Genomic DNA, 24,691 nt, shown 5'->3' on the forward strand with positions numbered 1-24,691 from the left:
CGGAGCAATGCTGGGATTGCAGAGTGAAATACTGCACAAAATTGGCTTACAAAGTTGTCAACAGCACTGTGATTTCACGAAGACCTAAAGATAATAAATTCACACCTCCGTTAGTGGCGTTTTTGCTTGAAATCACAAACAAGAGAAGAAGAAGGAAAAACAAAACAATTCTCTTGTTCTAGAATATCGCTTCGTGTACGAACCCATCAAACTACTAAAGAACGCCTATTATAGCCTAGAAAGCAGGCGTTCGATTGCATCCCTACTGATAGTGTACCAACCGGTAGTCTCGAAAGTCAGCCGTGGGGAACTTTCGGTCCGCCAATTATCCAAAAGTCCAACTTCAACTAACATGTTGATTCTTGAGACTTTCAAAGTTATAACAAGAAAGAAGTACTCGGGCCCAAAGTGATACGGCTGCGTCCGAGGCTATCCGACTCACTCCGAGACTACCCTAGCCTGTTATCAGTATCCCAGATGGGATAATGGCTTACACAGCTTCGGTGTCGCCTGGACAAACTGTTAGATCAAGAACAAACATACGGCAGGTGGTTTTCCAACACGGCACTGTCAATAACACTAAAACACAGGCTCGTGCGTGCCTGGGTGCGTGCCAAGTGTTTTTATATTCCTGCAAACACCTATAACGGCTGCCTATATGCAACACCCCTGCTTATAGGATCTTATACTTCAGACGCAACATGATCTTAAGAAACTGTCAGTCATTTTAACGTCTTAAAAGTTTTACGTTTGTGCAAGGAGACTCTCTATATTTAAGGTAAATGATAGGTTGTAAGCATGTGTACCGAGCAACATTCTTCAACACGAAATGAATGAAAAGAGTACGCCGATGAAAACGTGTGTGCTCTTCAACACTCCTTTCACGAAGTCGAACAAAGAAGTTAGTGATTGATGATCTCTAACGTTATCGGTTTATCTACTGCACAGATGCTGTGTTTCGTGTCAACCTGATACCTAACTCAATCTGGTCATCAATATCTCTTACACAACGGAGTACTGTTGATGCATACGATTTTCGACAAATTATCATTGGCCTACATTTTCGCGATTGTGTTTTTGTAGTGTTTTGTTGGGCGGTACCACAATGTACTTTTCCGCATGCTAAGCACGAACACTGCCATCCTAATAGTTCCAATACTAGTTACTGTGAAGCGAGTAGCATTTTGCGTGAGAGGCCCAACACTTAACCCCCTAGGATCACTGACCCAAAAGTACACCCCTTTCGCGACCTTTCTACCTCTTGTGTTGATGCAACAAGTTTATCCACTAGTTTAAAGTATCTAAAACAAAAGCACCGCCTTCTTGGGTGGTTTTTACTTCTCAAGATTGATTTCTTCTTTGTCTTACGCAATTTGCAATTAATTTTCGCCTTATCGTTGCTGTCAATCAGACGTCCATCAGCGCTGCCCCCCACCCCCACCCACGGGTGACCTGGGACAGAGAATGTGGACTGTTGTTCGCGGTGCTCAGCTGTATTGTGTTCACTCTCCCTCCCATGTTTTGCTGTTTTAAGCTCAAGTGACCCATTAAGATAACACACTTCGACAGGACCTTTGCATACCTCACGGACATGTCGACCCCTCGGGACACGACGGATGGCGAGATTAATTGGAGAAAATGGCAGGAGAGTCCACACGGCTCGTATATCATAGCGGAGTAATTGAGTCGTGCACCTCTGGTAATACGCCCCAATTGGCGCAAATTACCTGCCGGTTTTCCTGTGGTGACACGTCTACGGTCTTTCCCAAAAGGACCGGGCGCAAACCAAACTAGAACACACATTCATCACAGAGAATGAGATACGACTCACTAGAAGTGTATTGAAAGAGTTCGGACGAAGTTTGGTTTCCTTTCTTCACTAATGCCCTCTGATACGACACTGATAAGAGAGTTAGCGCATTGTCTTCTGGGATTAAGAAACTGACACTATCGGCGAGTCCGGAACCGGGCCAACTCTGCGGGGGGTAAGGGGGTAGCAGGCTGGCCTGAAGTTCTGGGAGAAAAATTCTGGAGGCGTTGCGATAGGGGCCAGTCCGTCCAACTGACACGAGACTTTCCCAGTTTGTTTGCATTCTTCAGATAAATGATGAAAGCTCAGATCGTCGCCGGGCCAGACTAAAAGTTGGTTGGCGAGAACTGGAACTGGTTCTGAATCCTAAAGACTCGTGTCGGAGCTTTGTGCCATCATTCACTTGCGTTCACACTTCACAGTCGACTGCCGAGACTGAAAAGAAGGAAAAGCGGCGTCCGTCCTGCTCCACAGCGCGCGGTCGGGCGCACTGCGGTGTCTCCCCGCTGACGTTTGCCATGGATCTCCCTGCCGTACGAACGGCGCTGCTGCTGGCCTTCTACGTGTGCGTCAGCACCCAAGTACAAGGTACGTGTGGTTATAGCGCCATGTTTATTGAAGAATTGAATTAAGTTGTTTCTCTTGACGCTTAATAATGGCTTTAAGGACTGGTGATAGCCGGTTCTGTCTGGGTCAAATTCAATCCCAGTACACGTCTATTGCTCCTGCTCTCGCTCGTATGATATTGTTTTGTTATCCTGGCTTCCTGCGCCACAAGGGCAGGGAAAGGGTACGGAAGGTGATAAACGGTTTCCTGAGAGAGATATAAACATCCCGGCCGATGTTTCTTCTACACTGGCGTGAGTAGGTCGCACGTCAATACCATCTAGGGGCGCAGAGCTAAAAATCAACCACTCAAGACCGTGGGACCCCTACAACTGTAAATTAATACAATAAACAAACTTCAGACGAAACGTGGACTTGTCACCAAGCATTGAGGTCTCTCAGGCTGAAGGAAGTGTAGGAGCGATACCAATATATTCTTCACAAATTGAGAAAGAGTTATAACTGGGTTATATTTCGCAGTGTAGACAGAAAACTGGGACTGCTTGTCTGGAACACATACCCAGTAACGCCAAACATTCCAAGAGAAAATCAATCTTCTGTTTGTTTACGACTGAAACATTGATAAGGTCTAAAACAATGCTTTTTATTTAGCCATAGACAAGGGGGTCATAGCAACACCCCTGTGTATTGAGAGGTGCACGGATAGGGGATAACCCTATGCAGGTGTGTGTGTGCGAGTGACACCCCAACTCTCCCAACTGTCAATAACAGAGCACGTATCCAGTATTGATCTTTGTGCTTTCCTAGTTCTGACGTAAGTAGAAGTTAGTGGAATTTTTGACATTTGCAATTCGGCTTCCTTGCTGAATTGAAGCTGAAATCACAAATTGATCATTGAGTTTGGTGACATGGAAAATCTAATTTAACCTGAACTAACACGGAAAATAACTAAGCTTTTCTTGTTCAAAGGGAAGAAATTCAAAGGATTGAAAATCAAACTACAGGGTGCATAGGAAAGGTTACTCTTTTCCTTCCCATAACTTTTTATTGATTGTACATATCATCATCAAAGTTATATATGTGGCTTTAGACTAAATTAGTTTTATTTACATTTTTAACTACATGCAAATTTAAATACACACGTACATGTGTAAGCATGAAATTCACTGTCTTGCACACAACGATGGCTCATCCCTTATTTATAAACAAACAAACAAACTAACAATCAAACGAACAAACAAACAAGGGAGGAACTGCTGTTAAACGTTACACAACTTTTCACTGAAACTTGCCAGCGGTGCACATTCTGTCATTGTGCAGTGGCCGAACTTACAATGACATTCTGCAACAGAAACAGCTAGACGTTTGCATTTTCCTTTTCAAATTGCAAAAGTATATTTGGCTGCGGTTTGGGCCAGACCTTGAGCCTGTAGTCTTTACCAGAGTGAGAGTCTATTGTGTGCTGGAAAATAATAGGAATTGGCTAATTCGGGACTGAATGATATGTCATAGGGGTTAGCCAGCCATAGGAGAACAGTTCTCTATGTTGGAAACTGTGTTTCTATGGCCTGGTATATTATTCTGTCGATCTGGGCAGTTTCTACTAGCCTGGGTACCATCCAAAATTTTTTTAGGGTACCGAGTGTAAGGAGCCCCGGTAGAAATCGGATGGTACCCAGGCTACGTTTCTACTAATTTCCAGCAAACAACGGATTCTGGTAGAGACTAGACGGTACCGGCTGGTTGTGCGGTAGAGACTAGCCGGTACCGGCCTGGTTGTGCGGTAGAGACTAGCCGGTACTGGTAGTGCGGTAGAGAGTAGCCGGTACCGGTCTGGTAGTGCGGTGGAGACTAGCCGGTACCGACCTGGTTGTGCGGTAGAGACTAGCCGGTATCGGCCTGGTTGTGCGGTAGAGACTAGCCGGTATCGGCCTGGTTGTGCGGTAGAGACTAGCCGGTACCGGCCTGGCTCAGTGGTTGTGTGGTAGAGACGAGCAGGTACCGGCCTGGCTCAGTGGTTGTGTGGTAGAGACGAGCAGGTACCGGCCTGGCTCAGTGGTTGTGTGGTAGAGACGAGCAGGTACCGGCCTGGCTCAGTGGTTGTGTGGTAGAGACGAGCAGGTACCGGCCTGGCTCAGTGGTTGTGTGGTAGAGACTTTGGTTTGGTTTGGTTTATTTAGATCTCCATTAGTGAGATCTCCATCTCCATTAGATCTCCATTAGACTAGCCGGTACTGGTAGTGCGGTAGAGAGTAGCCGGTACCGGTCTGGTAGTGCGGTGGAGACTAGCCGGTACCGACCTGGTTGTGCGGTAGAGACTAGCCGGTATCGGCCTGGTTGTGCGGTAGAGACTAGCCGGTATCGGCCTGGTTGTGCGGTAGAGACTAGCCGGTACCGGCCTGGCTCAGTGGTTGTGTGGTAGAGACGAGCAGGTACCGGCCTGGCTCAGTGGTTGTGTGGTAGAGACGAGCAGGTACCGGCCTGGCTCAGTGGTTGTGTGGTAGAGACTTTGGTTTGGTTTGGTTTATTTAGATCTCCATTAGTGAGATCTCCATCTCCATTAGATCTCCATTAGACTAGCCGGTACCGGCCTGGTTGTGCGGTAGAGACCAGCCGGTACCGGCCTGGTTGTGCGGTAGAGACTAGCCGGTACCGGCCTGGCTCAGTGGTTGTGTGGTAGAGACGAGCAGGTACCGGCCTGGCTCAGTGGTTGTGCGGTAGAGACTAGCCGACCTGGTTGTGCGGACATTCACGCGTGACAGGCGGGCGAACCGCGTGACGAATCCGCATTCTCGTCTGACAAGGCGCCATCGATAGCTCGGGATAGCCAGCGCCTTCCCCAAGATGTTTACGTGCCAAGTGGTCACGAAGATTTGTGACTCGAAGACGCTGACAAACACAAGAGATCCCTGTCCTATCTTGAACGAACATCTTAAGTCTCTTTGTACACGCAGACACACCGGGCAGGTCAGCTATAGTGTAGAGATGGAAGGGATGTTTACGTGAGGCTGCCAAAATGAATACGCTCCTTGCCAACAGGAATATGGGCTAACTTACAGTTTACGTTGCTCCTAGATTAGGAGGTGAACATAAAAAGGAGGGATCTCATTATGTAGATATGGTCTCCCGCACTTATTCACGATTTACTACCATTAACTGTATCCGAGAAACGGTAAAACGGATAGGCATCTGTCAGACACGTTTCTGTGGTTTGCTAATTGACTGTTTCTTGGGGACTTATAAAACTAGTATAAGTACTGGGGAGGTTTTCCGAACACGTATGTTTGAGATGCTCTGACTTAGCATTCACAAAGTTTGCCACCTTTCTCAGTGGCAAGACTATAGCCAAGGAAGGTCACAAGAACTGTCGAAATCGTTGAACTCGTCCTAAGACTTTACTTTGAAAATCAGTTGGTCACAATTTTGAAAGTTTCAAGGGTAGACATGTCAGAAAAACACCTACACATAAGGGACACCCTGTAGCTGTGCTGCCAACGTTTACGATGGGTTTGCACGCAAACAAGTGGCCCTGGAGTTACCTTACATACACCACAGTCTTTGTGTAATCTAATTTTCTACGCAGTGCGACATGTTTTTCCCTAGACCACTACTATATATACAGTATTCACTGGTGGGACCTTAAGTGTCGACAGGGGAGTCAAGGGTTGAATGTTGGACCTGAAACTTAGTTATAACTAAGTAATAGGTGAAAGCCCCGGTATTCTCACGGCCAAGGGTTAGAATTTCCGACACTTTTAGAATACGGTATCAGGCAATGAGGCTGTAGTCTTGTTGTAGTGCTATAAAGAACCAACCGTATAATAGTTTTACTCTAATAATACTGCGCGGTATGATATTATGATATTGTACAAACGAGAGTGGTATCATATTCTCATGATCCCCATCCTCCAACCTCTGTGTACATTTTTTGGCTTACACTCCCCCCCCCCCCCTCCTCGCATGTGACCTTCCAAGGGTGTTTCGAAACTTGTTCAACCATCGCCAAGTCGTTTCTTTTTCTGAAGGAAATTACTTCATAGCTACTCATCTGAGTTGTTTTTCTCGTTTTTATCAGCCCCAACAGTCGCTTATTAACCTTTGATACTCCAGCTTGTCAGCCAAATGTCTGTCAGGCGAAATGTCGTCTGATTTACCCGAGGGTGTGGTCGTTTGGCAATGACGCCTGGGCAGATGTCGACAGTTTCGTCAGTCTTCCATCAGCCTCGGGAAAAACACGACTGACGGTGTCAGCAGTCGTGCCAAAGTTTAGACTGTAGCCAATTTTACGTCAGGAAGGTCGAGATCAATCACTTAGTGGGACAACACGGTCGGCTGTCACGGGACCTGTCATTTACGTTACATTTGCTGTGGTTCAAAACAAAAGAAAAAGGAAATTTCTTGAGAAAAAAAATCTAGACCGAAAAGGGGGTCAAGTGACTTTTAGGTCAAGGCCACCTGTCAGGCAAGAGCAAACTTCAGTAAATCTACGTTGCATCTTATACAGTACAGTTTAGCGAATACGGATCCAAATTTAAACATCCAGTGGACTAGCCCCTTACTGTGGTGATTACACAAAGCTATGTAGCCTAGAGCTACAGAAACGGAGATGGGCGCCGCACTTTGCACCATTTGGTGCTAGAAGGAATTTTTAAACTAACTTTCGTACGTTGGTAAATATGGTTGATTCAAAGAATTACGTCATACCAATTGAATGCAAACGACATATTTCTAGCCCGAACGTACGTGACCCTGTCATCACAAGGGTGTAAGAAAACGTTCATGAGAACGAATTTAGAAACCCTATAAGAGTTATATAGAAAATTGATTTGGCAAAATGATTCATGTACGCTTTTGTTAGGTGTTGATATTTTATAACCCTGGCTTTCATTACCGCTTTCCTCTCTAGTTTGGAAACAGTTCATCACAAAGATGACCAAATTTAAACCGTTGTTTTGAATAGCACGGAAAGATTTAAATTCCTTCTTCAATCAAATAATTCCACATTATCATAATGAATATCATTGATTTTATTCGCCCTTATATCTACAACTTGCTGAAGAAGCTAGAAGAAATTCAATAATGAAAATTTACATAATAGCAGATATTAGTCTCTGCACATAAGATACCATTTCTTGCAGCAAAATTGTGCCTTAGCGCTATGACCTGTACGTGGCTTGTTGTTTGAGCATAAATGTACGTATACAATATAGGGTTTTTATTCTTTAATCTTTAAGATGTACATAAAAAAGAGGTGTATTAATAATTACCAAGGCAACGTAGACAGCGAAATTCGCCTTATGAAGACGGCTGGCCCCTGTCTTGTCAGGTGTTACTTCCTGTATTTGGAGTAAATGTGTCGAATCGTACAAGAAACCGACGTAAACACGTCTTGATTCCCCGTCATCTACCAGGTACAAGATACAGCTGGACTCTTCAGCAAAATGCGTGGGGATTTAGAAACCATCTGGACTCATCCACTTTGTCACGCCAGTGCAAATACTGCCACTTTTGTACAAATCTACTTGCCAGCTACAGTTGGGTTTATGTTGGCATTTGTCGAGATCTTTTCAAGTGTGATTAGAAAATTGATGAGAAAAATTTGTTTCATGTATTCGCCAAAACAAATCTGTATTCATACACCAGCTCATATTCCTGTTAATAGACTTTCCTGAATTTAATCATCTGTTATACGATTTGATATGTATTATTGATTATTGATAAGAGATATAGGAACATACACATGTATCCAAAGTTCCGAAGATGACAAATCATGCAAGCAGATGTAACTACCAAGTATGTACATAAGTTAGACAGTAAGACAGAATAAGTATTCTGTGTTACCAAGTAAGACAGAATACATGACATATGCAAGCGGCAAGCCTATCTCTGTTTAGATCATGAAATATCTTACTTTGTCGAATTCTACTGTGTCATGAGCTAACTGTTTAACAACTTATTTCTAACAGTACATACTTGATATTGCTTTTTTTTAGTATTTATGTTACTGACAGAGGGTCAGTGCTTGTATCTAACGTTATCACTGAAGCTGTGGTACGTTTTCGGCTTCGCTTCGTCCAGACGTTTTGACACAGCGCTCAACTTCATCGATGAAAAATTACGTTTTGTGTAATGCCCTTTTAGTCATACCTGCACGTTTTGCATGATATTCCAATTACAAAGTGAACTGCTACAAAACCAATTTAGAACACAGTGACGACGGTTCAATGAGAGACCGCTATACTTCCCATGCCTGATTCCCACCAATCAAGTTGCCCAGACGAGCACGTGCGCCACAGTACGATAGGTCTCAACCTCTGAACGTTTCCACTGGAGCCGGAAGGACAGACATGAAAACTTAACAAGCAGAGACAAATATTGAAATAGTTTCGTGAGAAACTTAATCTCAGAACCTCCCACCCGTCTGTAAATTCTAGTCTGTAACATGTACAGTAATGACTGCCAATTATGCTACCATGCATTATACGAAAGCGTTTGAAAACACGTATATCCAGAAGACGACACTTCTTTGATAGAAAAATTAAACAGAAATGAAAAATGATAACCAGGAGAGACAAATATTGACTCTCTCTCAGAACCTTCCACCTGTTTGTAACTTCTAGTCTATAACGGTAATGTCTGCCAATTACGCTACCATAGATTTGACGAAAGCGTCTGAAAAGCGTTCTAAACACGTATGTCCAGAAGACGACAGAAAAACACTTCTTTGATAGAAAAATGATAACCAGGAGAGACAAATATTGAAATAGTTTCGTGGGAAACTCACTCTCAGAACCTTCCAACTGTTAGTAACTTCCAGTCTACAACGGTAATGTCTGCCAATTACACAACCATAGATTTGACGAAAGCGTTTGATAAGCGTTCTAAACACGTATAGTCAGAAGACGCCAGAGAAACGTTTCTTTGATAGAAAGATAAATTGGCCTCTTATCCAGCATGGACGCCTGTCGTTACAAGAAATTGCTCCGGAGATTCAATCACAACACTGCACGCAAGGGAGGACAGACATTCTTGAAGAAACTACTTGATGTAATCTAAGACGGCACAGAAGTCCTCTTGACCCCTCGTCCTTACATGATATCAGGGGAGCCACACGACTTTTAAAACATAACCACAGTTGCAAGTACCTACAAGGGCACTTCAAGAACCCAAAATAAGACGTAACCACACGAGAGGAGATCACACAATCTTCTCACGTACGGTTCTACTCCGTGACTTTAACAGTTACAGTTACGTAAACCGTACATATTCCTTCGCGTCATATTATGCACATGGTTGGTTTGAAGTAATTTCGTCACTGGGAATGTTTGTAACGTGTTATATATCAGCTCACGTTTGTCCTTTACCAACAGTTGCTGAGATACCAACTCAGTGTGTTCAGAAAGTTAACCTGTTTGGTTGACGGGAAAGGGATTGAGAGAAAGAGAGAGAGAGAAAGAGATTCTTAACTTTGTAACTTTACACAGTGGAATAATTCAGATTAAGGTTGATTTGCATAATCGTTAAGTTTGTATTACAGCTGAACACATGTCTCCAAGCTTACTCAGTATATCCTGACGTTTCTATATCTGACTTTACAGGCCAATTGAAATGCCCCGATGGCTATCGCCACTTCCGCCGCCACTGCTACATGTTCTCCGACTTCCCAGTCAACAATATGAAGGCAGAGGCCATCTGTGCTCGAGACGGGGGCAAGCTAGCTGTCGTGTCGGGCCCGGTGTACCAGTTCCTCGCCCAGGAGACCAGCAGGTTCCGCACGCCGCACTGGGTCGGGGTTCCCCGGCGGAAAGTCAAGGCCAAGCCCGGGTACAACGTGTGGCCAAAGACGCCCAACGACAGTCCTGGGAACGAGAACAGACACTTACGTCACTCCCTGAAGAGCGGACGGAGGAAAGTACGAGACTGTATCCTGATGTATCAGTACTTCGACTCCTACACATGGCGGCCGTTCGCATGCTCCACAAAGGCTGGGTATATATGTCAACTAGGTAGGTGTATATATTCCCCCTTTTACTTTCCTTGCATATTTTAATTTTGTTACTTTCACGTAACCTTAACCCTCACCCTGCTGCTGCCTATCCCTGTATCCAAAACAAAAGATACCATAAACGTTACTTCAGCAGTAAAAGGTTAATACTCCATGTTGGGAGAGAAGATCGTTTTCGTTTTTACTGGTAATACTTCTTCCTAACATCTGCTTGGTGATCATAATTCACGATGTAAAACACAGCTATTTAAAAATATCATAAATCTTAATCTGAATCTAAAACACGCAAACAAAGAAATAAAGCTATACATCAGGTTACAAATCATTTTATGTAAAGAGGATAAAAATGTTGCCTTCAACAAGTTGTGTACACGCTATGACCAAAATAAATGCACTATGAAGTTTGTTGATTTGACTCTCAACACTATATCGTTCTGCTGTGTTTAAGTATTGTAAATACTGCACAATCGTGTTGGTGCTTTCTTCAAGTACCGCTCAAACATGCTGTACCTGTGTGTGTAGTCCATTTGTCCGTTTATATATAATGGTTGATTGATATTGAGCTACTCGCAGCCCTGGAGTTGACTTGTGTGTTCTTACAGAGGTTGTACTACATTTCGGTTGACTTGGGTTAGAACATTGTGTTATTTGCAATTTAGTAAATGTCGAAATACAATTTTTAAAATTCTGCTGTACCTTTGTGTGTAGTCAGTTTAGCACCCCTGCATAACTCAGATTAAAACCACGTGAACAAATAGACAGATTCATTACCATGTGCTTGTGATGGAATAAGTGATAAGGTTACAGATGATAGGGCAAGGGATTAAAGCTAGTATCATGTGCAGCAAAAAGCCTTGGAAACAGAGACGTTTTCGTGACAGGGAGTCTGCTGGTCGTCTCGCCAGCGGGGACCTCTTGGCCCGCAGCCGCGGTGGGCCCTGGTGGCATGGCGTGCTGCATTGTTCGGGACGGTTAACTGGCACTATTGACATTTCTAGCGGGTTCTTGTTTCTGCAAAATGGGCAAAAACATGCAAAACACGACCGCTGTGTTCATGGTCTGGCAGGGTTAGGTAATTTAGAGATGTTAGGTCGAAGACTTTGTACACATTGACTTTTGGACTTAGCAATGCGGGCTGCAAGTATTCTTGACCCCAGTAAGACTTTGAAAGGCAATGTTATTTCTGTGTTTATTCGTATTTATATAACAAGAAACAGGTTAAGTTAACGGTTCACACGATGACGTCAACTAGCGGGAACACAAATAGGCCCACTTTACATTACGGTTTTCGCGTTAGCGGGACTGGCGTTAACGGGGCTGCGTTAGCGGGAGCACCGTGTAAAGAGAGTTCCCGTTAACGTAGTCCCGCTAACGGCAAATTTTCTCCCGTCCACTCCGAAGCGTACGGCCGTAGGCTCAGCGGGATAGGTTTATCATCCAACAATTTACCATTTTGTTCGACTGTACTTTCTGTGCGTTCTAGCCCAGAATGGTCATTATAAAGGGCCCTCCACAGAAGCACTGAAACTTTGCAAGTACAATGTTGTGACAACATTTGGGTTGTATTGACAAGTCGCTTGTTCGCTGTAATACAATGCAGGTGCTTAACTTGGTGTACTGCTTAAGTAACGCACGTGAGGCACACAGACATGTCCTGAACGTCGCAGTTTCAACAAAATACCACACTGGCATCTCAGGTGTGCTATCTGTCAACAAGGCTATTTTTAGTACTCAATAGAAAAGGTCTGACAGGTGACATACTTAGATCTCTTGGGCGGAACGGAGAAAACCCCGTGGTTGTTTCTTCAGTTCGTCGGAATTCCGCAACAACAAAATTAACAAAGGAAACGTCGGTGTGAACAGGGCTTGCATGGCTGGGAAAACTCCAAGTAGGCAGTTGAGCGGTTGGTAACAGGGGATGTCGGCGGTATGTAGCGGTAAGAGACAAACGTGTTGTCGGAAGGAACACCTTGTTCAAAGTCACGGTGGTGCTGGTCATGAATTAAACACATGTCAAACATAACGGTGCGACTGACAACCGCGACTAACATGCTAAATTAAAAACGTCCGATTGGCTGCCGGCCGACTTTGTGATTACATACTAGAGGGACTGACAGAAAGGAATTCAGTGGGAGGGTGTAGAGAGGATTTCAGTCAACTCAACCAGAAATATTCTTAACACAGTTTCGCGATACGTACGGAATGTTGCTACTAGTGACACTGTCTCATTCATCAAATGCCATCGAAGAATTTGATTTTATGAGATTTTCAAGTGTGCTTCTGGAGAGCCAACCACTGACAGGAATCAAAGACGACCTTTTCTATAACAAGACAACTGAATTTTGAACGACACATGTGCAAATATCCTAATAATGTTTCTAGTTCTTTGTTGTACGACTAGCCTGGATGCCAGACTGTTTCCATGGTATATACAACCCAAATCCTCGGCTCTAGGGCCAACATGCACCCAAGAAAGTTTTAGATGAGGCCCCCTGAGTAAGACCCCAATAGACATTATTGGGATCAGGCCGGAATCTGGTATCGAGGCTATTGTAATACGAACACATGACGAATGTGAGTGAGTTCAAAGATAGAAAAGTGCTGACGTTTCAATATTTTGTTGCCTGTGTGCTAAAAGCCTGTCGTCATTTATCAGTCGATAGGGCACAAGAATCTCATACTATGCACAGTGTTTACACCCAGTGGGATGGAACACACATTGTTTGGAAGAACGATCGATCAAAACGTCCGTATACATGAATCACCAGTTCGGACGTGTGGTAAGGTCGTGGAAAGGCTTGACCCAAAACATTTGTAAGCAAACATGCCGTGCTGTCAGTTGTATATTCACAGTCCAGTACTAGAGCTTTACCAGACAGCTATCTCGGAAGCTTTTTTAAAGATATTTTCGGATACGGAAATGAAAATTAGGTCTGTAGTAGACATTTCATTTAAAGTCATTTTGCTTAGAAGTAGGAATAAATGTCATGTTTTCGGTTACCCGACTGGCCCAAGCAAAAACATGACCCAATCAAGCCCAAAACCCCGGGCCCTTTTTTGGTCGATGGCTTGCAAGGAACATGAAATTTTGTATCTGACATCAGAGTGATGAAATTAAAAAGCAGACTCCCTGTATGTCCTTACAAGGAGTGCTAACTACTATGAAACGTTCAATTGAGGCAGTTACAAGTACATCGCTAGAGGGAACCCCTGTCTGTACGTAGTCATTTTACGTGAGAGAATAACGTTACCATTCAGCACCAAGGACAGTACTGATTGTTTAATATAGCCAGCTGTGTGCGCTTGCTTAAGTTACAGACAGGATATGTCCTTGAATGAACTTCCAATGCCGTGATTAATAACACCATACTTCCTACCACATTCTTGCCCCATTTGATATCTGTCGTCTCAAAACATAAGAAATGCATGTGATGGCGGGATGGTACTGAAGCGCCACCTTGCGGATAAAATCCTTATTTCAAGCGGGAAGACTTTGATATATTATCTGTGATTGGTCAGTTTCATAAGGTCTCAAGTTCTGTCACCGAAGTTGACCAATGATGGCCTTGCAACTTAACGTCTAGGGTAAGTTTTACCCTGTCTATCAAATTTTAGCTATCTGTAATTGGATACATTTGTCCAATCGTGTTGGCGATCTATATGCATTAACCAATCAACGTCAAGTTTCTTCGTCCCCAAATTAACTAAGTATCTGCATTTTGCACATTTACCACAAAAGGGCGCTGTAAAACCGGGAACCGAGACAGTGGCCAGTACGTTTACCTGTATGAACTATTTAAGTATTAATATGATTCCACTGACGCGTGATGTTTCCGTTTCAGACCCGACAGCCCTCTCGGAAGGCCCGAAGGTACCGATCGGGACCGAGCCTCTGCCGCAGGGCGTCTTCAGCTGGTGTCAACAGGAGGAGAACCGGAACTCCCTCAGCTGTGTCTTAGAGCGAGACTATCCCGACCGTCTGAAGGAATACACCTCCAGTTTTTCTGCCTTTCTCCCCGCCACCGAACAAGACGTGAACATCGTGTATTACAACAAAGAAGACGAGTTGCGGCCAGTACCCCCCTTGCCCGCACAACCGGGCACGGCCGGCCAGGTTCCTCTTGAAGGCAGGGTGACACATATTAATCCGTGCCAAGAGGTGGAAAAATTCACCACGTACGTCAAGGCTGAGAATCGCGAGGGGAAAGTGGTGGAACTCATGCAGGGCGTGACGCGAGACGGGACAGCTCGGTACCAGAAGTTTCACGAGGTGACGTGCCGGCAGAGCGAGCCCGTGTTCGGCGGGTGTAGCGGCACCTGCACCGAGGGAGAAAAGCTGCATCGTGCGATGGTACTTTTGGATGGTTCTCCGCCAAAACCTATCTGGGACTGGATCAAAGTAAAGTCCAGTTGTAGCTGTCGTGTGCAAAATTTTATCCTGCCCTCTTCGTGATGATGTCTATTGTATTGCTACTCGTGGTGTTCGTGCCATGGATACCAAAGTTAGACAATTTCATTCATTCGTCATTGCTGCCAGTGTTGATTTGATCATGAAGCCTACAGTGTGACTAAGACTCAGCTACCCGGGTAATGTGGGAACAACCACCAAAACGCGGAGTACAAATCCCCCAACATCCTACATAACAGGAAGGCATGTGATCTTTGCTCTACAAGTGCAGGTGTAAAATCAACTTAGACAGAACAGCAGACAAGTAATACTCATTTGAAAGTGTGAACAACATTGCTCTGTACAATAAGGGCTAACATGTTTGTATATTGTCTATGGTGTGGTGTTACTGGATATTTCAGTATCTATATACGAATACAGAACATTTTCTATGGTTAAAGTTTTAGTTGTTACCTACTCATATAGATGACACGGCACGAGTTTTAAGCGTTGCCTGCATGCTTTCCTGTAGAAACAATTTATCCCAGGGCAACTGATCGTGATGTAGTAAACGGGAATCTTAACATCAATAATTAGAATAACTATACTTATGAGAAAAAAATGTAATATATCAGGATTGTTTAGTGACACACCAATTGTAGGCATGAAAATAACATTTATTCAGACTTGAAATCATCATGACTTCCGTATACACCATGATTATGGTGAGACGCCTGTTTGCGCCTTGTTGTATTGTTGAGATTATTATAAGTTATACATGCATAACTACCTTCTTCCAGTGTTCACTGATTCAGATAGTTGGGCGCGCCCACATTTTTCGTAGGTCCTCGTACGATTTTGATGTCGTAGGACTTCCAAGCAGACTGTGATAGAACAAACCGGCGACAAGGATCCAGAAACAGCCTTTTTAGTACCAAAATCAAGACAGCTAACTTTTGTACGAAACCTGTACAACGCGATCGTGCGACTATTGTACAATAAGTGTGAGCTGACCCTTATAAGCAGGAAAGGGTATACACATGTACGTATAGGAGGATGGCATTTTGAATTTCTGTATATACCACGGGAGGGGGGCAGATGCAGAGATGCAGTCATAGATTGTAGTTATTCATTAACATAGACTGTTGACTGAGTCGTAGAAATGTTTCGTTTGTTATACTATTGTAAGCAGAACATATATTTAGATGGCGAATATGTTTCTGGTCCTCTGCACAATTAATCAAGCCTTATACAACGCACGTGCATTAACCTTCTCTCCTAGCAGATATTTGGCTCCAGCTGTTTTTTAACGCGTCTTAAGACTTTTTTGTCGGTCTTTCTATGTTTGGCTGGCGGACTAAATAAATTAAGCGGGACAAAGTAGAAAGCCCGACAAAATGCCTAAAACAGGTTAAAAAAACAGCCGAAGCCAAACCTCTGCTTGGAGAAAACCATTAACCAGTACAAGAGACCTAGTGACTATTGTTTGTGTGCCAACTGAACAGTGGCGTCGGTAACGCCCACCTCCACTGTGTAATAGACAAATAAAATCATCTGCAAACATCTAGATCTGTGCTAGCTCTTTGTTTATGCTGCCGCACCTGGCCAGTACACGTGTGCTCTGTAGTTCCTTCTTTGGCTGTCTTCACGCCAACTACGATATGCGAGTCAGCTAAACTGCTTGGAAGATGACGAGCAATATGGATAGATTTTGCGGATCTACGTTTTGGGTAGGTACTGGTTGATTATACATTATATATTGCTGGTAAGTGTTAGTGGATCTACCCTCGATCACTGTTCAGTGTAGTAGTAGTAGTAGTAGTAGTAGTAGTAGTAATAGTGGATCTAGCTTCGATCACTGTTCAGTAAAGTAGTAGTAGTAGTAGTACTAGTTGTAGTAGTAGCAGTAGTAGTAGTAGTAGTAGTAGACCAGTAGCAGTAGTACTAGTAGAGTCATGCACTGTACTACAGCACCGTTGGGGTTATACCGCCTCTATCTTACGAAGTGGCACACCCTTTCTTCTAGCTGAATACAAGACGGGATGCGCCAGGTCTCCCTTCTGGGTGAATGATGTAAATCATCATGTGGCTTATCACTGTTCAGCGTCCTAACGACTAGTAACGCTATATCAAGATACAGTTTCTCTTATACTCTGATCTATACATAATATTTGGATAAGCTGTGTGTCTTGTGTGCATGTGATAAATGGTACATTTGAACATGAATCAAACGGCAGATTCGTTCCAAATTTTTAAATCGTGAAAAAAAACTTCGACCCAGTGATGACGTCACACGCGAGGAACAACGTATTTACAGCCCTCGGGTCAGATAGAAGGCTAATGAAGACCAAGACGTTCTGTCGAAAATCCCTGCAGGTAAAAGTTCCTGAGCTGGAGAACAGTATAGTTTTCTCGTTATGTAGTAAACCAAGTCAAAAATGAACTTTTATGCTGAAAGCGTTAGAGTTATTTTATGTCGCTGATGAAGATGAAATTGTGTCCACACTGAACAAACTTAAATTCAAATTGCCACGACATGTACTCGAAGTTATCTACAAGTCCTTCATTCGTCCACTTCTTGAGTATGCTGACATAGTGTGGCATGGCTGCACTATATCGGACTCCCGACGTATAGAAAGAGTACAATATGAGTGCTCACTCACAGTATCAGGTGCTGTGAGAGGGTCCTCTTATTTGTCACTCCTTTCTGAACTTGGGTGGGAAAAACTGTCTGACCGTCGCCATATTCACTCTTTGACAATGTTTCATAAAATTGTTCATGGTCACACTCGCCAGTACCTTCAGGAGTTGATCACTCCTGAAGTCTCTGCCTCTACTCCCTACGACCTTCGAAACAAACACAACTTACAGTCACCGGCTTGTACCACCACTCGTTACCAAAGGTCCTTTATTCCGTATGCTACATATCACTGGAATGGTCTTGATATAGCTGTTCGGTCATTTAATCCTTCAATATTTAAAAACTACTTAATAAGATTGGTTCGCCCTTCCCCTAACACACATTTTAGTCAAGGCCCCAGGTACGCCTGCGTTTTACTAACACGCCTCCGCATCGGAACCTGTAGTTTGAACTTCAGCTTATTCACACGTAATTTAGTCGATAGTCCTTCTTGTAGCTGTGGCTCCCGATGTGAAAGCGTTGTCCACTATTTATTGTACTGCCCTAACTACAACCAACTTAGAAAAACCCTTCTCTGCAACCTTCAAGACCTTTTAACTCTTGATTTGAAAACTACGTCTGACCCAGTCTTAACCCAACTTTTACTCAGGGGTTCACCCACTTTACCAACAGAAACAAATAACCACATTATGCAGCTTACACAGACATACATACTCCAGACCAACCGTTTTCAAACTGATTGAACATTTTCCTTAAATCTTGTATGTATATACATTTATTTGTTGGATCCGTCATCCCATTGCTGTACTACTGTTTTATTTGATCTCACATTGTTTTGTCCTTTGTTTATTTTATTTTCAAATGTCCTAGTGGTAATGTTAATATTAGCTTTGCTAGAGTTCATTTACCACTGTGTCTTGTCTTATATGTATACCAATAAAAATAAAAAATAAAAAAAAAAGATGAAATTGAAAAACAAAATACCGTTGAATTGCTATAAAAAGTTTTTTGTTATGTCTTACGCTGGTTGTGGGTTCTTTTATAGCAACTATCACCCCCCCCCCCCGTGTTCTCTTCAGGGATTGATTGACAACACATAGGGTTGTGAGGGTTGTGGGACCAGAATCGACCTCTGGACCCCAAAAGCAGATTCAACTGGTCACATCCCACCCGTTAGATACACATGTAGGGCATTAGATGGTCAAACAACGATATCTTATCAAACTGCCCCAGATACAATTCTGATCTTTGCTCATTCCGCCAACCCATGTAAGATACGCGTGGCATGACAGAAATAAGGCAGATGACTTATAGAGAACTAGAGTTCGGGGACCTCATACCTCCATGAAATATTTATTGCTTTTTTGTGGATGGTATGTATGTTTATAGTCGGTTGTATTTGAGAGTAATGGTTATAAATGTTATGGGAAAGTAGTGGTGTATTTATTTAATGACACAGAGGATGTCCATCTGATTAGTAATTATTAAAATGTGACACTTAATTGTGTAATGTGCGTTTAAGAGGTCGACGGCATATGGTAGCGTGGTGTTCCTTAAGCTTGATGTTTGGCATTTAAACTGTCTAAGGTTGTCAGCATTATTGTGCCTCAGAGCGGTGTGGTGGGAGGAAGTTGGGAAACTCAGAAAGAAGAAGGGATGTGGCCAACTTTAGTCAGATGGTGATTTGATTTTCCACCAATATGCCATAACATCAGCTGTTCACACGGTACAAAAATGAGATGCACACTTTCCTCTGATAGCCCTACATCAACTGTAAGATGAATACTTGGCGCCAACCCCGTCTGCTAAAAAACAAGTACCATTAGCTACGAAAGAGACAACTAACAACTGTCCCTTATCGTAACGAAATCAGAACATCTGTATCGCCCATAAAACTTCTGGCACCCAACCCATCTAAGATGAGAGGACCTAATGGCATTTTAATCACCATGTCACTCAAATCAGCAGTACAGTATGTGAGGCATCCATACCTGTTAAGCATTACCGTTAAATGTACCTCAACTTCTTACAATTATACTTACGCTTCACATCTCCATGATATCCTAAGCAGACATAAATAAAACTAATTATCATATTCAAAAAACTCGGGGTTCCCCAAACAGCTGTCATACAAATCACCTCACTATCTGCTTGGACCAAAGCCCATTAACAAACACTTAAAGCACGATGCCTGTTCCAATATATCGCAGATATAGGGGGGATTTCTGATATTATTACATCGATTATAACGACAGATACGGCGCCCAAAATCACATCGATTCGAGCTTTCATCACAGCCCACCAACACAACAAGTATGAAACCAATCCATCCAGCCGTTCTTGAGTAATCTTGTACACAGACAGAGACACATAACAGAAAACATAACCTCCATGACATTTCATGGAGGTAACTACTGTGCCAACTGTTACAAATATTTCAAACAGTCCTAAGCAGACATAAATAAAACTACTGGGGGTTCCCCAAACAGCTGTCTCCTCACTATCTGCTTGCAGCTAAGCCCATTAACAAACACATACAGCACGATGCCTGTACCAATATATCTCAAATATAGGGGTGATTTCTGATATTATTACATCGATTATAACGACAGATACGGCTCCCAAGATCTCATCGATTCGAGCTTTCATCACACCCCACCAACACAACAAGTATGAAACCAATCCATCCAGCCGTTCTTGAGTAATCATCTACACAGACAGAGACACATAACAGAAAATATAACCTCCATTCCATGACATTTCATGGAGGTAATTAAGGAATGAAATTTTCATCGTTCGAGCTTCATAAATATACTACGATTGTGCATGTTTATGTCAGGGACATAGCATATCGTACGGTTGTAACAATTGTCTGACCCTTCCCTCTTGCCTTAACCTCTTGACCTCAATGAAAAGTAGCCTACAGGACGATTTTAGCTTCTATTAGTTCTAATGAATAAACAAACGTTCAAACAAAATAAGATACTTGTTGATTGGCTATGGCACAGTCCTAATAATACGTACTATATGTGATTTAAAGACAGACAGAGGTTATATTTTCTCACTATAATGTTTGGAAAAGTATCTACTTGCTTAAAAATGGCCTACCATCATGACACGTCAGGTATGTTGAAATAAAACGTAGGTAAACATTAGAGCATGGCCGTGCAGAAGACGGGAGATAATTGTCGTTTGCAACTCGATAAGAGGGGGCAAGGGTCATAATGATCAGCCGCCCTCTTGTGTTTACTCTCGTTTCAAAAGATTTCGTCAAAAACAACAACAAAAGAAGAACGAAAACAGCGAGAACAATGCCGATATAGGCTTCTGTTGGCCTTACAATCTAGGCATTCTTTTAACGCAAGAGTACATTAAGATGATCTAAACGGAATAGGGGGTAGAATATATGAATCCTATGTTTATTGCTGTAACGTTATAACGATCAATATCTTGTACAGATGTGACAGAAACTGTCATTCTAGAATACAATTGGAACTGCTAATCCATTGCCAATGCACACTGAAAGGCTGATGTGAAGTAGGGTTTTACCATCATTAACCGGCCGTGTTGGTTGCACGGATGAACATGACTCTCTCCCTCCATCCATCCTTACCATCCATAGCTTTGGGCTGATCTTCTTCTGCTGGTGTAGATAGGCTTTGCATGGTCTACCTACGCTTGAGCGTCCATGTTTTGCAAAATCACTAATCATCTCTCCTTTAGTTCTCCATGCGTGTCCAGCAAACCTTTATTGAATGAATGAAAGACCTTTATAGTACATTCATGCCTCGATGGGCTAGGTACAGGTCACTGATAACAGACATGACTGATAACAGAATAACAAACATATGAAAAAACAACAGGATACAATTTAACTAGTTGAAGGTACTAAGCTAACAGGATGGTCGACATCTTCTCGCTTCTTTGTACAGGTGTAGATATAAGAACATATAATGTTTGATATACAGGGTTTGTCTAGGCGCATCAAAAATAGAAATTTATCCGTTGCATTAAGATGTTCAAAATATGGGAACTCTTTTCTGATATATTCATAAAGCACAATCCGTTCATTATGGTACAATTTACAGTGTAAAATAAAATGCTGTTCATCTTCTACCTGTTGTAGATCACAAAATTGGCAGACTCTATGCTGCAGAGGGGTGCGGTTGTGCCTTCCAGTTTCGATATGTAACTTGTGGCAACTAATCCGGAGTTTAGTGACAGCCACTCTGTGCTGTATGTTTTTCACCATCAGATATTCTTCTTCTTTATAAATAGTCTTGAATAATCTATAGGTTCGTAATTTGTTACCGAAAGATTTGTCCCGGTTGTCATTGTGTATTTCGGTTCTAAATGTTTGAATGTAAATATCCTTTAATCGTTGGCTGATGGCGTTGGTTATAGGTAATAGGTTTGTTCCTAGAGATATCTGAGATCTCCATATGTAGGCAAAACCGCATTCCTCCAGTATCTTACGAACGCCGGACGCCCAGCACTTATTTCCATTAGTATCTAGTTGTAATTGACAAGATAGGGCGTCGGCTTGTAGACTGTCAGCTGGCACGTTTTGACGGATTCTTAGAAAGTGTTTGATAGCGTTCAGGGAGGCTTCCAGTTGAATGGGGTACCTCCCTAATTCCGCTCTTGTGGCAAGGTTAGATGCTGGTCTGGGGACATTTAGTGCTTGTTTGCAGAATTTAAGGTGAACAGATTCAATGGGACAGGTTTTAGGGCTTTTAAATGCGCCCCATATTTCTGAGCCATAAAGTAGAATAGGTTTGACACATGCATCGAAAAGTTTGTTTCTAACTGGTAATGAGGCGGTGGCTTTATCTAAAGATTGTTTTATTCCGAATAAAGCCTTCAGACCTTTGCCACTCAGGTATTTGTGCCAGCTGCACTCACAATAATACCAAGATAAGTATAACAAGTTACAATTTCTATTTCGCGATTATCAAACAGGAGAGAACAGTTTTTAGGTAGACTGCCACCCTTTGTAAATACAATAATTTTAGTTTTCCTAAGATTTACTTTTAAGTTCCAAAGTGCACAATAATTTTCCAGATTGTTCAAGGAATGCTGTAATCCCTGTTTGGACCCTGTTAGTAACAAAAGTTTCAGTCAATCCATTAAGGTGCGCTCCCACTGCACTTGCGTCACGATTGTGTCACTGCGGGGTTGGAAAGATACTCAACGATAAGAGATAATGAACGAATTTGCTTACATTTTGTGTATTTTATCGTCTTCTATGTCATACTTTTACATATTACGCAATATGTAAATTATACGAAATCGGAAAAAATAACAAAACAGTGACGCAGTGAACGAACCCCACAGTGACGCAAGCTTGACGCAAGTGCAGTGGGAGTGCAACTTTAGCGTCAACGAAACAATATTGACTGACTGGAGACCATATGGATCCTATACTTCTATACGAATGCATGTGCTTTATAGACTTATTGTAGAAAGATGAGCTTAATGCTTATTGTATAGTAAATGAAGATTCAAATCCATCTCTGTCCCTTTGATCACAGAACGACAGTTTTCAGGAGAGCCCGGACCTGACGCCATGTTTCCAGCAGACGGTACTGGTGTGGGTGCCCTGCTTCTTCCTGTTGGCAGTGGCCCCCCTGTACGTTCTCTATCTGCGCAGGGGCAACAGAGGCTACATTCAGATGTCACGCATCAACAAAGCTAAAACAGTAAGTAACACAGGCAGATATGTTGGGCATTTGATCCAAAAAGAGATAATTGAAAACAAAGTACAGCAGACTTTATTGTCAGTGACGTAGGGCGGACGTTTTATAACATATGAAGTTTACTACGTTATCTAAGATAAAAGTATACTTGATGCGTAGCTACTCGAGCATTTTATGCTTCTACAGCCGATCTTGCCCTTCATTTTAGGCCAATATTATACTCAATTTGCAATAATGTTAAATATTGAATTACTGTTTGTCGTCTCTTGTTCCTGTAGGCCTTCGCTGTTTTGTTGGTTCTGGTGACGTCACTGGACTTGTTTAAGGCCCTCACAGACTTTTGCTATGGCGAAGTGGTTCCATCTGTGTTTTTTGTGTCGCCTCTTGTCTTGACCATTACAATGGTAAGTATAATTATACATCATACATCTAAATACATCATACATCGTCTGTGCGAGCGGTCGTTAGGTTCGTTTAGATAATGTTTACATGCTTCTTTAACTCATCAATATGGCGGAATCTGAATTACGTCACTGCCACGTGACTTGTAAAATCGCTAATAGAGTTGTTATCATATTTTGGGTGTCATGGAGTTTATATCTATAGGTGCTGCCATCTCCTGATAAATCGTTTCCAACCATAGGGCGTAGCAGTCTTCCTCATCCAGTATGAGCGGTTAAAGGGAACACAGTCGTCAGGAGTGCTGTTCATATTCTGGCTGTTGGTTACTCTTTGCTGCATCGCCACGTTCTACTCCAAGATCTCTGTCTTGTGGAAGGTACGTAAACAACAAATAAACAAACAAACTTCCACGAACTCACAAACAGGGAGACCCTGGCAACAACAACGAAAGAAGTAACAACAGCATTAACATGCCCCACATACCTAGATATGCGGGAGATACCATAACGTTTAAAGATGTAGAATGCTTTTTGGGGCGCTCATCAAGCCCGTACTCATACGTAAAAAGATTAGTAAGAACATGCGTCTCAAATAAGGGTATGTCCGAAGTTACATAATTAATCTATCCACTGCTGGTAACATTACTGTATGAAGCGGTTGCATATGTTATTTGCCTAAACAGTAAAATCAGATCATGATCACTTATTGACTGAGTGTTTTGATATAATATACACTCTGTTTCTACTTTCTATAGGATGGTGTGGACGACATATTCCGGTTTGTCACCTTCTACGTGTACTTCACTATGGTTCTCATCCAACTCATTCTGTCCACCGTGAGCGAGCAGCCTCCGCTGTTCTCCAAGATCAACAGTGATCCTGTAGGTTCTGAAACTTTCATAGTTTTTCTTGCATGGTTCTAACATAATTAACGTAAATCTCAAGCGATCCTATAGCCTTCTCCATAAATACTGACCCATTCACTTGTACATGTAACATATTAACCTTATGGAAACGTGATGTAATGCTTAGGACACATTTCCAAACCGGGGCCCGGTCTGGCTGTTTTAGGAGACGAAAAATCAAATTGTATACCTAGAAATAAACACAAATCATACCCATGACTCTTCTTCTGTGTATTTTGGCGTCTTTTACATCATTCTTTTCGTTCCCAAAAGCTG

General features: G+C 42.6%; 2 protein-coding genes across 2 annotated transcripts in view; both read left to right on the top strand.

The window, feature by feature from the left end:
- The first annotated feature begins 1,491 nt into the window (after positions 1–1,491).
- On the top strand, positions 1,492–16,336 carry LOC118429697. The gene is made up of 3 exons (XM_035840298.1): positions 1,492–2,398; positions 9,976–10,383; positions 14,225–16,336. Exons 1-3 carry the CDS (start codon positions 2,329–2,331, stop codon positions 14,833–14,835), a joined length of 1,089 nt encoding a protein of 362 aa, XP_035696191.1. The 5' UTR covers positions 1,492–2,328; the 3' UTR covers positions 14,836–16,336.
- Positions 16,337–16,360: 24 nt separating this feature from the next.
- Positions 16,361–24,691, top strand: part of LOC118428483 (multidrug resistance-associated protein 1-like) — a 32,438-nt gene continuing 24,107 nt past the window's right edge. Inside the window, exons 1-5 of the mRNA XM_035838567.1 lie at positions 16,361–16,499; positions 22,945–23,112; positions 23,388–23,513; positions 23,753–23,887; positions 24,266–24,391. Of these exons, the coding sequence (XP_035694460.1) occupies positions 16,458–16,499; positions 22,945–23,112; positions 23,388–23,513; positions 23,753–23,887; positions 24,266–24,391 (597 nt within the window). The 5' untranslated portion in view covers positions 16,361–16,457. The remainder of the gene's footprint in view (positions 16,500–22,944; positions 23,113–23,387; positions 23,514–23,752; positions 23,888–24,265; positions 24,392–24,691) is intronic.

This window comes from Branchiostoma floridae, chromosome 13, assembly GCF_000003815.2.
Source record: "Branchiostoma floridae strain S238N-H82 chromosome 13, Bfl_VNyyK, whole genome shotgun sequence".
Taxonomy (NCBI): Eukaryota; Metazoa; Chordata; class Leptocardii; order Amphioxiformes; family Branchiostomatidae; genus Branchiostoma; species Branchiostoma floridae.